This window comes from Mangifera indica, chromosome 7, assembly GCF_011075055.1.
Source record: "Mangifera indica cultivar Alphonso chromosome 7, CATAS_Mindica_2.1, whole genome shotgun sequence".
NCBI classification, from domain to species: domain Eukaryota; kingdom Viridiplantae; phylum Streptophyta; class Magnoliopsida; order Sapindales; family Anacardiaceae; genus Mangifera; species Mangifera indica.
Window position 1 is genome coordinate 553,072 of NC_058143.1, and position 16,652 is coordinate 569,723.

The 16,652-nt window shown below is 27.5% G+C and overlaps 2 protein-coding genes across 2 annotated transcripts; both read right to left on the reverse strand.

Moving 5' to 3' along the window:
• Positions 1–1,272: 1,272 nt before the first annotated feature.
• On the reverse strand, positions 1,273–4,115 carry LOC123221765 (mogroside IE synthase-like). The gene is made up of 2 exons (XM_044644672.1): positions 3,430–4,115; positions 1,273–2,104 (listed from the first exon to the last, which is right to left on the reverse strand). Exons 1-2 carry the CDS (start codon positions 4,072–4,074, stop codon positions 1,382–1,384), a joined length of 1,368 nt encoding a protein of 455 aa, XP_044500607.1. The 5' UTR covers positions 4,075–4,115; the 3' UTR covers positions 1,273–1,381.
• A 6,560-nt stretch (positions 4,116–10,675) lies between these two features.
• Positions 10,676–12,980, reverse strand: LOC123220527 (mogroside IE synthase-like). The gene is made up of 2 exons (XM_044642774.1): positions 12,240–12,980; positions 10,676–11,587 (listed from the first exon to the last, which is right to left on the reverse strand). The coding sequence occupies exons 1-2, from the start codon at positions 12,978–12,980 to the stop codon at positions 10,865–10,867; spliced, it is 1,464 nt and encodes a 487-aa protein (XP_044498709.1). The 3' UTR covers positions 10,676–10,864.
• Between the last annotated feature and the right edge of the window lie 3,672 nt (positions 12,981–16,652).

Genomic DNA, 16,652 nt, shown 5'->3' on the forward strand with positions numbered 1-16,652 from the left:
TATTCCTAAAACCTTACTCTTTGGCATTGCATATGAGGGGTTTAAGTAAAATTTTTAAGTAGAACTTAAGTCAATTGTATTTATCTCGAGTTCAAGCTCTAACCATGAACCTTTTAACTTGGCAAATTTGAGTTTGCACTTAAATGTAATAGAGCAGCTCGAGTATATGAATTACAATTTATTCTAAGATGAATTTGATCTGTATGCATCAATATATAATTAATTGTAGTTGATTATATTATGATGCAAAATCGCCAGCTAGCTGTTGCACTTTGCATATACAAGTTTTGCAACAAATTCGTTAATATACCTATTCTTCCATGACTTTGCTTATGTAGGGCAGATTTGATTTAAGTTGAGCCAAGCTTGGGGCATCTCCAACAACATTGTTCACCAACTCAAATAAGTTTAAAATCGAACTAAACATTCTAAATGTAAGCTTAGACCAATTTTTATTTGGACTCATCCCTACCTAGAAAAGGCCTTGATCAATATTGGCCCGAAGTCTCAACCAACAGAGCTAGATAAATATTAGAGAAAGTGTTCCTATAACTTCATTATTCTTTTAGGGGTTGTTTGGTTTGTATTATAAAAAAAATTACTTTAATAATATACTTTTTATTACTTATATTATCTTGATTGATATTTTAATAATAAAATATTACAGTAATTTTATAAATTAATGGTGATGTGGTAGTTAATAGATGTAGTAATCTGATTACTATTTCCACCTTAGGCATTAAAAGATTACCAAGAATAACTTGATTTTATTATATTTTTACTTTTATTTATTAATTTTTTATAGCTAAAACACTCTCATTTTTAATTAATATAACAAGTAATATAAAATATATTTTAAAATAATTATACCCAAAGATATTTAAGTAAAATAGTATTTTAATATTATTTTATTACCTCTAATCAAACACAACAATTATTTATAATTAGTAATTTTTACTAAATTTTATTAAATATAATAATAATTTATACCCAATAATCTTTAAAGTAATCTATCTTTAAAATATTTTTTTAATTTTTAGTAATAAAACATTAGTTAAACCAAATACCCTCTTAAATGATTGGATAAAAATTAATAACTACCTTTTCTCGTCAATTTCATATTTTCTTTGAATAAGTTTATTTAAGAGATAAATAAATAATCGTATCACTAATCACAATCTATCACCTCAATTTATTTGAATAAGTTTGTATAATTTATTTATACATATAGTTTTATTTATGTAGTATTGCATACTTTATTGCATGTTGAATTCTTAAGTTGAAACTCTAACTAAAAATTGACTTATTCAAATTAAATTATAGATTCAATCTAAACTAGCTTGAAGAACATCAACTAAAAATTTCAAATCCAACAATCATATCAACCGGATAGAAGCTGTGTGACAAATTCCTCTAAGTTCTTATCAGAGCTTCCACCTTCATCTATTGCCTCCTTGGCCAATTTTTTCCACTTCTCAGTGTTCCTTCTTATATTATTTGATCTTTCTCCTTCCATGACTTCCTTTATACAAATCTCAATTTCTTCTCTGGTCACAATCCTTTTCTCATTAGCTCTTACTCTAACCCCCACCTGCCACACATCTTCAACAAACTTGGCATTGGTTGTTTGATCCGTCCACTGCGGCATTGCCACCATCGGCACCCCCAAGCTCAGTGCCTCCAGCGTGGAGTTCCACCCACAATGAGTCAAGAAACAACCCACTGATTTATGAGCAAGAACTTCAAGCTGAGGACTCCAACTCACAACCAAACCCTTCTCAAATGTTTCCTCAGGGAAATTTCTCGGAAGTTTTGCGAATTCAGGTTCCCTCACCACCCACAAGAAAAAGAAGTTGCTTTTCTTCAGCCCCCATGCAATTTCCTCCATTTGCTCCTCTCCTAGGGCTGCCAAGCTTCCAAATGATACATAAACAACGGAGTGGATTTCCTTTGAGTCTAGCCATGTCTTGCAAGTTTCAGTCATTGGTTTGAAGAGGCTCAGGCCATAATCATTATCATTTTGCAACCTCTTGTCCAAGTAAAATGATGGGATTGTTGGTCCAATTGTCTTAATAGGACATTTACTTGCCATGAAGTTCACTACCTGATCACATAATATTCAGAGATGTCAACAACTTAACAAGGAAATTGACTCTTGGATATTTCAATTGAAAAACCACCTTTTGGATTTTTTTTATGAGAATAAACTAAATTTTCAGTATTTTTTTTAAAGTAAAAGTATATATTAAAAAAAAAAGTAACTAGCCTTCCAACTGAAGTCGAAAACAATCTACGCTTATTCTTCCCATTAGAAGGATAAATTTTCAGTATAATCTATTGAAGTTACTGAACAAATACAATTATAATTATTTGTTTTATTTTGTTTTGTTTTAGAAGCAAAATGATTAATTTGATATCTCATTTTTTGAATTAAAAAAAATCGAACTTTGCTTTATTCAGTAGATAATTTTTTTTTGAATAAATTAAATTTTCAAATTTTTCTATAGAAGAGGTTAGACTTGCAATATTCTCTATTAAAGACACCAAATAAATATAATTAAGATAATTTATTTTGTTTTAAAATTAAGGTAATTAATTTTGTACCTTCAATATAAAATAATAAAAATTTAATCTCTTCAACACAAAAAACTTTTAGGTAGAAAAGAAACTGCTCCAAAAATGTTGCACCTAAAAGTTTGGTTGGAAAATTTTAAAGTTTGATATTTTTCAATAGAAAAAAAAAAAAAAAAAGGGAAATGGTGACCTCAAGATAAGAATAATATGTTTAAAATTATGTTTAGGGACTCTTCAACATACCTCATCTTCCAATTGAAGTGATCAAACTTTTAGTATTTTCTATTTAAGACTATATAAATATAATTATGATAGTTTATTTCGTTTTGTTTTATAATCAAGGTAATGAATTTTGTATTTTTAACAGAAACATCTAAAAGTTTGGCTGAAAAATTTTAAAGCTTGATATCTTCAATTAAATTAAAAAAAAAGGTTGGCATTTCTCAAATAGGAAATCAAACTTTGTTTTTTATATTAAAGAAATTGAATATACAATTTTTTTTTATTAAATGAATTGAACTATCATATTTTCTTATAAAATCAATTAAACTTTCAGTATTTTCTATTAAAGACATTGAATAAATACAAATAAGACAGTTTTTTTTTTTAATTTTAGAATCCAGATAATTAATTTTATACTTTTAATAAAAAATACTGCAAAATTACTCCCCTTTAACAAAAAAATCTAAAAGTTTGGTTTAAAAAGTTTAAAGTTTGTTATCTTCAATTAAAAAAAAAAAGTTCACATTTCTCTAATAGGAAAATGGTGACCTAGATCCCAAGTAGAAATTACATAACTTGTCAAAATAATGCAGAATAATATACTAAAATTATGTTTAGAGATCTTCAACATACCTTATCTTCCAACTCAAGGAAAGTGTTACACAAGATCCATTTTGGCTCATGAATATTTGAAAATTGATTCAAGACCGAGTTAAGACAAGATGGATAAGAGCCAGGTTCAGAAATGAACGATGGAAGATCATCAATCCCGAGCGGCGGCATCGAAGGCAACGAAACCACTGATCCTTTCACAGGAAACTGCAATTTCCCATGATCAAAATGATAATAAATTGCATTTACAGCCCAAGGCTGAGTGAAAAATGGAGCTCCATCCAGGCCAAATCCTCTTGCAACGTCAAGCATCCATGGAATATGCGAGTCATAAACAATGAACTTAACGGGAGAGCCTGAATATGCAAGCTTTTCAAGGAGCTTCGCTAGGCTTTGTGGGAACACTACTCTGAAACATTCAATGTATTCATCGAAGTTTTCGAGTGTAACTAAAGCGTCGAAGCCGTCAGAAATGGTCTCAATTTTGATGGAGCTGGTTTCAGCTAAGTCTCGAATGGTGAGGGGAGAAGAAGTGGTGGTGACTAGGGTTACTTTGAGGCGTTTTGAGGCTAAACGTTTGGATAATTGGAGCATCGGGTTTACGTGACCTTGAGCTGGGATAGGGATTGTGAGGATATGAGTTTCTTTACCTCTTTCTTCCTCCATTTTCTTTCAGACTCTCTTTCACATAACATATGCATATAAGCACAAATTTAAATAGCCAATATTGGGGATTGTTCAGTCAAATAAGTAAATAATAATGGAGAAGATAATGACAAAACTAAACAATGAATGAATGCTGGTTTTTCATAAGTTGTAATAGTATCATATGCATCACTTTTTTTCTTTCCTTGCTGATCAAGGAAGAAGTTTTTTATTTTAATTGAAGTGATTGACCTTGTATTTGTGAAAAGAATTATACTTTTAAATTTTATAATAAATGAAACCACACTTTAAATATATTTTGTTTAAGATATCAAACAAATATAATTAAAAAAGTATTGAGCTTTTAGATTTTCGATTAAAAATATGAAACTTTTAAATTTTTTTAATAAAAAGAATCAAACTTTTAGTATTTTTTATTGAATATACCAAACAAATACAATTAAAAAGTAAGATTGTTTTGATTTGATTTAAAAGTGAAGTGATTTGTTTTTTACTCTCAATAAAAAATAGTTTGACTTTAGTCCTTTTAATTGTAAAATTTTAGTTTTTCAATAATAAATTTGCACTGATAATACGATATGTCCCATGGTTGTTTTGTTATGTAAATTTTTCATCCTTTGTTTTGTTAAATCTGAATCTCCAAGATGAAAAACTTCATAAAAGTATCTTTTTCAGTTTTTGATACATTTTCCTTGAAATTGTTGTCGGAATTTACAACCATTGTTCCATAAGGCACGATGTAGGTATTGTTGCCAAGGTAAGTAAGTGGCTTATGTTTAATCCATAAAAGCTGCTTTAAGATTTATTTTAGGAAGAAGAATGATACTAGGATTCTCTTGGAGATTAGAATGTTAATATATAAAAACATTATTCTCTTTTATGAGTGGTAGAATAATTCGATTATTAGCAAATACAATAATTGTATCAACAGAGGTAAAGAGATGTTGAACCATGTTTTAAATGAACTAGTATAAATCACATATTATTTATTTTTAGTGTTTATATTGGTTTGTGACTAATTATTTACTTAATTTATTAATTTCATACATTTTATAATTCATTCAATAATGTCATTTGAGTCAATTTTTATCATGCCAAAAATTTGCTATGATTCTTCCGGACATATATTGATAATATCATATTTTGATTGAAAAAGATTAAAATATTTCGTTTTCATTGAATTGTTCTTTAGAAGACAAATAAAGAGTTAAGATTAATTAGTAAAAGAAGAGGCAAAATCTTATATGCCTTCTCATCTTTGTCATATCATCAACTTATAAAATATGTGCATATATGTTGCAACAAGTAGCGAAATTAAGTTTAATATAATCATTATCTTGGAATAAATTGAATAAGTTAAATTTGAATGAAGTATAGAGTTTATTTTTATTTGAGTCAATTTGAATATTCAAATTCTAATTGACTCATATTATATTTAAAGTTAAATTATTTTCGAATTTAATTCAAATATTCTATGAGAGGGGTTTTGATATCATCAATTGCTTATGTCTAGAGGAAGAAAAACCAAGATTGTTTACCTAAGTTTTGATAGATGTTCCATACTTGTTGAGCAATCAATCTTAATTTATATTTTCTGAAAAGTAAGAATTCCACTACCCAATTTTCAAACCAAGTGAATAAGGGAAATTTTTGAATGGCGGTCAATTTTGTAGATGTTCCATACTTGTTGAGCAATCAATCCTAATATTATTTTATTTAAATCCTTTGAAAATATGTTGAATTGAATCAATGGCGTGCAGACATAGGAAAAATTGTGACAAATCAAAAGTCGGAGGGCTGAAGGAGGAGAAACTTCAAGGGAAAATTCAACAAGTCAATAGGTGGTAGTCTGGCGGCTTTGATCAAATTTGACGAAATAATTTCATCTTTTCATCTTGGTGGAATCGGCAAAATCGACAGAGGAGTTTTTGTTGATGTTCTCATTTCACCTTAATCTCATCTTTGTTAAAGAATTTAATGGTAGTCAATTCGAGCAAGGCGAATCACAAATTGTTGGTGGAGTTGACAGCATTGATCAATTGAACAAAGGAAGATTTTGACAGAATTATATCTCGATTTCTTTATATCATCTTTGTAATTTTTGGTAGTGAGTGGTGAATAGATGGCGATTATGGCAGTGTGGTGGTATCAACCAGGGTTGTTAAGTGACAGCCAGTGGTCCGATGAAACTGATGGTCAAATTGTTTGATTAGTGATAAGATCAATTAGTTATTTAAAAATAATATTGAAAATAATATCATATAATTTATCAGTAAATAGATCATTTAAATTATTTTAAGTTTAAAATAAATTCAATTTGATGATATACATATCCAAATTATTTGATTTAATCTAGTTAAATTCAATCTAATTGTAAAAACTGTTTTTAAAATAATCAAAACTAATTTTATCTATGAGTAACAGTCTAATCAATCAGATGAACTTAAAACGATGGGCACAATGTTTGCACATGATCGATGTTAATGAAGCAATAAAGACCATCAAGATAACAACTTTTGCACTATATATTTGATTTATGATTTGACATTTGAGCTTTACATTCAACTAAGCAAGCTAAGCATGAAAAAGGGACATTCATAAATTACTATACATAACATTAAAGGCGATCATTTAGAAGAATAGTAATTAGTATTTTACTATATACATATGATAAATATATTAGAAAGTCAAATGATGAGGTGATTCCATATTTCATAAATTTGTTTCAACTTTTTGTCGCGTAGTTTTCATATTATTTGTTTAAGGTAATATATATGAAACATGAACTGACAAGGGAAAATGTGCAAGCCAGTAGATTCCTTTTAGCGTCATTGCTTACATATGCAGAAAAAAAATCTAAGAAAAGAGACAAAGAACATGATTTACACATCTCATAAATTGGCAGGAGACCGACTGTCAACAATTCTTTTATAAACAAATAAATATACAAGTAGGCAGGGCTGTGTCCGCGAGATGATTTCTGAGTTAGTGATATATTTTGATGACTTAATTCAAGATTAATTTATATATTTATTTGGCGGTGTATAGTTATCGGTCCTATTAGTAATATTATTTCTTTTTTATGATATTATTTATATTATCAATAATTTTTTTAATAATAATATTATTATTAAATATTAAGTTCACGTGTATTAATTATATAGTTGACTTTAAATAGATAGATTTATGTATCAAATTAAACTTACCTCATCGTCAAGCTTACGAAAAGTATTTCAAAAAATTGACTCACAAAGAAGTTTAACAAAGCCATGCACCTGGCTGGCTTTGTTAACAGAAAACAATATTCCCGATGAATATTAATGAGCTAAACTTGAGCCAACCAAATGAGTTTAGCTCATACCTGTTGAGTTATCCCCTATCGAAAATAGAAAGAGTTGACAAGGAAATTCAACTGATGGGACTGGATAAATACGAGGGAAATTAAGGATGGATTTAAACTAAATTTGAATTAGAACTTGAGTTTGAGGCTTTGTCACTGATATATCTATCCGATAATATTATTTATCTCAACAACATTATTTATCAATTTAAAATAGCTTGAATTTGAACTGAATATTATAAATTCAAACTAATTTAAACTAATTTTTATTCAAATTTAATTCAAATGCACTTTTATGAGGGAAAATTCCCTACCATTGACTGGAGTCTCAACTCATGGGATTATATAAATATGAGGGAAAGTGTCCGTGTAATTCATCATTCTTTTGAATCATTGAATTAAAAGATTTCAACCTATCAAAATGGAATAGGACTTGAATTAAAATATTTGTCAGAAATAAAACAAAATTTATGTTAGTGATCGTTGTTATGTTCCTTCGAGGAAAAACGAACAAAGCACAAAAGACCAGAAAAGGGGTTGAATAAATTATTTAAGAAATTTTGGCCAAATACTTTATTGCATCCGGTCATTCTCTACCATAAATTAATGACAACCTTTTCTTGTCAACGAACCGGGGAGGAAAGGAAACGGAAACCCCCTTTTATTCTGACATCCGGGGATAGGATTTTGCCTTAGCTGGAGCTTAAACCACATATGATATATTTAGACTAATGTTATATATACAAATAAATTATATAAACTTATTCATATAATTTGATGTAGTAGCATTTGATTTGATAATGTTGAAATGAGTGAAAAAGTAAATAATCGTATCACCTAATCACAAACTACTATATCAGTTTGTATGAATAAGTTTATCTAATTTATTTATACATATAATTTTATTAATATAATTTGTACAATTTGTTTATTCATATAGGGTACTATCGACATTTCTTTTTTTTCATCTTGAGTTTTGAGACACATCTCTTAGTTCAATAATTCACCTTTTGACACATGAGTATCAATGAGTTTGTAATTTATCATATTGACTCATTTTATAATCTTTCGAATATAATACTTTTGTGACAGAGATGAAAGTTTCTTTGAACGATTCAACTTGATTTTAATTTTTAATATGTAATTTGACTTACCCATTTTCTTTATGTCAAAATTCATAGACGATCATCCTTTAATAATTATCATATACTCCAAATTATTTTCAACTATTAATACATTATTTAGTACAAATATAGAATTACAAATTTGTTATCAAACTTTTTCATATAAATACAGTGGTCTTGATAAATTATTTTAAACTCATAAGACATTACAGTTTTATGAAATTTCAAATACTAATGTATGGATAACTGTTTTAGGTTATTTATTGATCTTTGAAACTTGCACACTTTACGTTTTCTAACCTTTAACAACAAAATCTATAGGTTTTAAGCTCTTCACTTAAAATAGATGTTTTAATATTTATCTAATGCGACTCTAAATCCAAATATACTATTACAATTAGAATCAAATGGACTAAAATAATTCTTACAACTAGCGAATATGTTTATAGTTGTATACAACTTAATTCAGTCCGTTTGGAGTATGTGCTACTCTTAGGAAAGTGGTCTTGATGGACTCACATTAAGTCGATATACGATTTAATTCAATTAATTTAATGTTAATATGTTTCCACCACGTTAAAGTGATGTTGATTTACTTTATCTAGAAACTTAGCAACAAAACTTGATTTGGTAAGACAAGTCAAACAAAGCCTTTAGTCAATTTAGCACAAGCTTGCTATTAGCCAATTTGGTAAGTTTAAGAAACAAACTTCTTGCCGTCTTTGTTTATATCAACAAAGGAATGCAATGAAGTCAAACCACTTACGAGTTATTCGTAGCTCAATTTGTATTGAATCAGACTTAATTTGATTATTGTTATGTTAAATTCAAATTTGTTGTCAATCATTTAGGTGAGCTCATGATTTGAGTAAAATACTAATATACCCTTGTAAGTTTAATTTTTTATATTTATATTCCTAAAACCTTATTCTTTGGCATTGTAAATAAGGGGTTTAAGTAAAATTTTTAAATAGAACTTGAATCAATGTATTTATCTCAAATTCAAGCTTGAACCATGAACTTTTTAACTTAGCAAGCTCGAGTTTGAACTTAAATGTAATAGAACAGCTCGAGTATATGAATTATAATTTATTCTAAGATGAATTTGATCTGTATGCATCAATATGTAATTAATTGTAGTTGATTATATTATGATGCAAAATCGCCAGCTAGCTGTTGCACTTGCACATACAAGTTCTGCAACAAATCGTTAATATACCTATCCTTCCAAGACTTTGCTTATGTAGGACTGATTCGATTCAAGTTGAGCCAAGTTTGGGGCATCTCCAACAACATTGTTCATCAACTCGAATGAGTTTAAAATTGAACTAAACATTCTAAATGTGAACTAAGCTTAAACTGATTTTTATTTAGACTTAACTTGAATTTATCCCTACATGCAAAAGACCTTGATCAATATTGGCTTGAAGTCTCAACCAGCAAAGCTAGATAAATATTAGGGAAAGTGTCCCTATAATTTCATTATTCTTTTAGGGGCCGTTTGGTTTGTATTATAAAAAAATTACTTTGGTAATATATTTTTTATTATTTACATTACTTTGATTGATTTTTTAATAATAAAATATCACAGTAATCTTATAAACTAATGGTGATGTGGTAGTTAATATAGATAGTAATCTGATTATCACTTCCACTTTAGGTATTAAAAGATTACCAAAATTAACTTGATTTTATTATATTTTTACTTTTATTTATTAATTTTTTATAACTAAAACACTCTCATTTTTAATTAATATAACAAGTAATATAAAATATATTTTAAAATAATTATATTCAAAGACATTTAAGTAAAATAATATCTTAGTATTATTTTCTTAACTCTAATCAATTACAATAATTATTTATAATTATTAATTTTTACTAAATTTTATTAAATATAATAATAATTTATACCAAATAATCTTTTAGATAATCTATCTTTAAGATAATCTTTCATTTTTAGTAATAAAATATTAGTTAAACCAAATACCCTATTAAATCATTGGATAAAAATTAATAACTACCTTTCCTTGTCAATTTCATATTTTCTTTGAATAAGTTTATTTGAGAGAAAAATAAATAATCGCATCACCAATCACAAGCTATCACCTTAATTTATTTAAATAAGTTTGTATAATTTATTTATATGTATAGTTTTATTTATATAATATTACATACTTTATTACACGTTGAATTTTTAAGTTGAACTTCTAACTAAAAATTGACTTATTTGTATTGAATTATAGATTCAATCCGAACTAGCTTGAATCAGGCTCACCCCTACTTTGAAGAGCATCAATTAAAGTTTTCAAATCCAACAACCATATCAACTAGATAGAAGCTGTGTGACAAATTCCTCTAAGTTCTTATCAGAGCTTCCACCTTCATCTACTGCCTCCTTGGCCAATTTTTTCCACTTCTCAGTGTTCTTTCTTATATTATTTGATCTTTCTCCTTCCATGACTTCCTTTATACAAATCTCAATTTCTTCTCTGGTCACAATCCTTTTCTCATTAGCTCTTACTCTAACCCCCACCTGCCACACATCTTCAACAAACTTGGCATTGGTTGTTTGATCCGTCCACTGCGGCATTGCCACCATCGGCACCCCCAAGCTCAGTGCCTCCAGCGTGGAGTTCCACCCACAATGAGTCAAGAAACAACCCACTGATTTATGAGCAAGAACTTCAAGTTGAGGACTCCAACTCACAACCAAACCCTTTTCAGATGATTCCTCGGGGAAATTTCTCGGAAGTTTTGTGAATTCAGGTTCCCTCACCACCCACAAGAAGAAGAAGTTGCTTCTCTTCAGCCCCCATGCAATTTCCTCCATTTGCTCTTCTCCTAGGGCTGCCAAGCTTCCAAATGATACATAAACAACTGAGTTGATTTCCTTTGAGTCTAGCCATGTCTTGCAAGTTTCAGTCATTGGTTTGAAGAGGCTCAGACCATAATCATTATCATCTTGCAACCTCTTGTCCAGGTAAATTGATGGGATTGTTGGTCCAATTGTCTGAATAGGACATTTACTTGCCATGAAGTTCACAACCTGATCAAATAATATTCAGAGATGTCGACAACTTAACTATCACCTTTTTGGTAACGAAGGAAATTGACTCTTAGATATTTTAATTGAAAAATCAATTTTTAGATTTTTCTATAGAATAAATCAAATTTTCAATTTTTTTTAAAGTAAAAGTATATATTAACAAAAAAAAATAATTAGCCTTTTAATAAGAGTTAGAAACGACCTACGCTCATTCTTTTTGTTTGAAGGACAAATTTTCAGTATAATCTATTGAAGTTATTGAACAAATACAATTATAATTGCTTGTTTTGTTTTGTTTTAAAAACCAAATGATTAGTTTGATATCTTACTTTTTGAATTAAAAAAATCAAACTTTGTTTTTTATGTCGAAGAAATTGAATACATAAAATTTTTTTGAATGAATCAAATTTCAAATTTTTCTATAATTAATTTTATACCTTTAATATAAAATAGTGAAAATTTAGTCCTTTAACACAAAAAACTTTTAGATAGAAAAGCAACTGGGCCAAAAATTTTGTACCTAAAAGTTTGGTTGGAAAATTTTGAAGTTTGATATTGTTCAATAGAAAAGAAAAAAAAAAAAGGAAAATGGTGACCTCAAAATAATGCAGAATAATATACTAAAATTATGTTTAGGGACTCTTCAACATACCTCATCTTCCAGCTCTAGGAAAGTATTACACAAGGTCCATTTTGGCTCATGAATATTTGAAAATTGATTCAAGACCGCGTCGAGGAAAGATGGATAAGAGCCAGGTTCAGAAATGAACGATGGAAGATCATCAATCCCAAGCGGCGGCATCGCAGGCAACGAAACCACAGATCCTTTAACAGGAAACTCCAATTTCCCCTGATGAAAATGATAATAAATCGCGTTTACAGCCCAAGGCTGAGTGAAAAATGGAGCTCCATCGAGGCCAAACCCTCTTGCAACGTCAAGCATCCATGGAATAGCCGAGTCATAAACGATGAACTTAACAGGGCAGCCTGAACATTCATACTTTTCAACGAGCTTCGCCAGGCTTTGCGGAAACACAACTCTGAAACGTTTACTGTACTCATTGGCGTTTTGGAGTGTAACTCCTGTTTCAAATCCGTCGGAAATGGGCTCAATTTTGATGGAGCTGGTTTCAGCTAAGCCTTGAATGGTGAAGCGAGAAGAAGTGGTGGTGACTAGAGTTACTCTGAGGTTTTTTGAGGCTAAACGTTTGGATAATTGGAGCATTGGGTTTATATGACCTTGAGCAGGGAAAGGGATTGTCAGGATATGGGTTTCTTTAGCTTTTTGTTCCCCCATTTTCTTTCCAAAACTGAGGATTGTTGAGTCAAAAAAGCAAAGAACAATGAAGAAGATAATGAAAAAAATGAATAATGAGTGAATACTGGTTTTCATAAGTTGTAATAATGTCGTATTTATCACTTATTTTTCTTGCTGATCAAGGAAGAAGTTTCTTTTTGTTTTTTTCAGTTGAATTGATTGACCTTATATTTTTCTACGAAAAGAACTCAACTTCTAAATTGTATGATAAAAACAACCAAACTTTTAATATATTTTATTAAAGGAATTTAGCAAATTGAAAAAGTATATAATTTTTAGATTTTTTATTGGAAATATACAACTTTTAAACTTTTCAATAAAAAGAATCAAAATTTTAGTATTTTTTATTGAAAATATCAAATCAACACAATTAAAAAAATTTGTTTTGTTTTGATTTGAAAGTAAAATGATTAGTTTTTACTCCCGGTAAGAAATAGTTTTGTTACCTCAATTTTTCATCCGATGTTTTCTTTAATTTGAATCTCTAAGGTGAAAAACATCATAAAAGTATCTTTTTTAGTGTTTGATACATTTTTTGTGAAATTATTGTTGGAATTTACAACCATTGTTCTATAAGGCACGATGTAGGTCTTGTTGTTCAGGCAAGTAAGTGGTTCATGTTTAATCTATAAAGAGCTACTTTAGAATTTATTTTAGGGAAAAGAATGATACTACGGTTTCTCTTAGGGATTTGAATTTTAATATATAAAAACATTATTTTTTTTTTATAAGTGATATAACAATTCGATCAATAGCAAATAAAATAATTGTATCAATAGAGGTAAAGAGATATTGAACCGTGTTTTGGATGAACTAATAGAAATTGTATATTATTTCTCTTTAGTGTTTATATTGGTTTGTGTCTAATTATTTACTTAATTTATTACTTTCACATAATTTCTAATTCATTCAATTATGTCATTTGAGTCAATTATTATCACGCCAAAAATCTTGCTATGATTCTTTTTAGCATCATTGCTTACATATATATGCAGAAGAAATCCAAGAAAAGAGACAAAGAATTTAGAATTCTAGTTTGATAATTTGATTAAAATTAATTTATTTGTGTATTTAGTGATATTGTTGATCTCCTCAATAATATTATTCACTTTTTGATGATATTGTTTATATTATCAATGGTCTTTCAATGATATTGTTCATCAATTAAAAACAACTCAAACTCGAATTAGATGTTACATTTTCAGTTTGAACTTAAGTCAATTGCAAGTTCAACTTGACTATATTACATCCACCCCTGTATATATAGGGACTTTCGGTTGTAGCTAGTGTTTTAAAACTCAAATAACTTGGTAGTTACTCTAATCTGGTTAGATCAACCTTTGATTGAACCAAATAAATCTTTTAAGTCACGGATGTCAATATGTTGTTTCGTAAAAAGTTTCAATTGGTGTGATTGAGCCAAACATTATATATCTTTGATCCAATTTCGAGCTAGTCTTAGACTTAACTCAAATCAAATTGAATTTACCCCTACAAATAAAATATACTAATTTGTATAGTAATAATAATGTGTTACTAAGTAGCTATATAATTTTTAATTAGAGATTAAACAACACTAAATTAAATAATAACATAGTTATTGTTATCATTAGTATATAAATTAATACTCGATGTTAATGTACTATTTTACTTGTATACAAATATGAGCAAAGAATTTAACTTACGTCCTCTTCCAGCTTATCAACACTGTTACAGAAGAGCCACTTGGGTTTCTCAATATTTGTAAATTGATTCACCAGCAGGCCAACCGAATATGGGTTAAGTGCAATTGATATCAAAATTGATTCAATCCCAATCTGTATTGGCTTGAAACCACCTTGAATTGGCTTCATTTAAATTTATTTAGGTTGAATTTAAGTTAAGTTTGAATGAAAAGAGTTGATTTATTTTTTAAATTAAATCAAATTTAAATTAAAAAGAATTTAATTTGGTCTGATTTATGAGTTGGATAAATAACTTAATTTATTTTATATTAAATAATTATTAAAATGATATTATTTTATTTATCAATAGGTGGAATATATTTTTTATATATATAAATTCTTAATTTATGTGAAGTTTTGATACATGCCGTGTGCAAGACGTGTTGGCATTTGCTAACATTAATTAAAACATAGCACCTCCCTTTAAATAAGTTGGACTGAGTCAAAGTTGTAGGCGCATGGCAAATATTGCGACAAGTCAAAAGTGGGAGCCCTGAAGGAAGAGAAACTGCAAGGGAAAATTCAATAGGTCAAAAGGTTGTAGTTGATTTGAAAGGTTTGGCTGCTTAGTTGAAATTTGACAAATAAACAAAATATTATATATATATTATTAATATATATAATTATATATTATATAATATATATAATTAAAATATTATAATTATATATTATAATATAATATTATAATATATAATAATATATTTATATTATATTATAATAATATATATATATATATTATAATATATAATATATATTATATATTATAATAATATAAAAAAAAGAGGGTTGGCGTTGACCCTCTTTTTTTTAATTAAATTTTTTTTGTTTAAAAAATATGAACACCTATCCTTTTTAATTTTTTAAATTAAATTTTAATTTAATTCAAATTTAAATTAATTTGATTTGATTGGATTAATTTAAATAATATATATATATATATTATATTATATGATATTATAATATATATTTATATTATATAATATAATTATATATATTATTTTAAGGGTTGGCGAAAACGCCAACCCTTAGCGTTATTGGCGTTTCCGCCAACCCTTACCTCCTCCAAGCTTTAAGTTTATTAAAAGGTGGGTCCATCCTAAAGTATAATAAGGCCAACTTTCTTACACTAATAGTTTTAGTTTATAAAATATAGGTCCACCTAAATTAATGCTAACAAACCAACTATTTCTGCCAACCTTTATAATAATATATATTATTTTATATTATAATATATAATTATATATTATATATAATAAAATATATATAATATGTTATATTATATATATTATATAATATATAATATAATTATAATTATATATAATATCTTACATAATATATAAAATTAATATAATAATCTAATAATATATATTAATTAATATAAATACATTATATACATATTATATGTACAAGCCAGGTTGGCGTTTAACTATATTATTATAATATATATTATATATTATAATATATATAAAATATATATAAATATATTATAATATTATAATATAATATATATAAATATATTATAATATGTATTAATATATTATAATATATAATTATATATATATATAAACCAAGGGTTGGCGATGCCGCCAACCCTTGGTAACAAAATTATATTATATATAATATAATATATTATATATAATATTATATTATAAAATATTATAATTTAATTATATAATTATAATATATTATATTATTATATTATAATATTATAGTATATAATATATACATATAAGGGTTGGCGTCACCAACGCTTATATGTATATATCTTCAGGGGTTGGCGTTAACACCAACCCCTGAAAACCCAGCAGCAACTTTCACTTTTTTTTTTTTTTTTCAGTTTTAATCCTTAAATTTCAATTTTTTTTTTCTTTTTCCAATTAAATATTGCTATATGGCTTATCCGATCGTCATTTCCTCCAAGACATATACAGTGGATGTGGTTAAGTTTTTTTGTGAATTACTTTTTTCTTTTTTTTTTAATTTTTACTTTGAAAAATTTTTAATCTGAAGAATTTAGTATTTT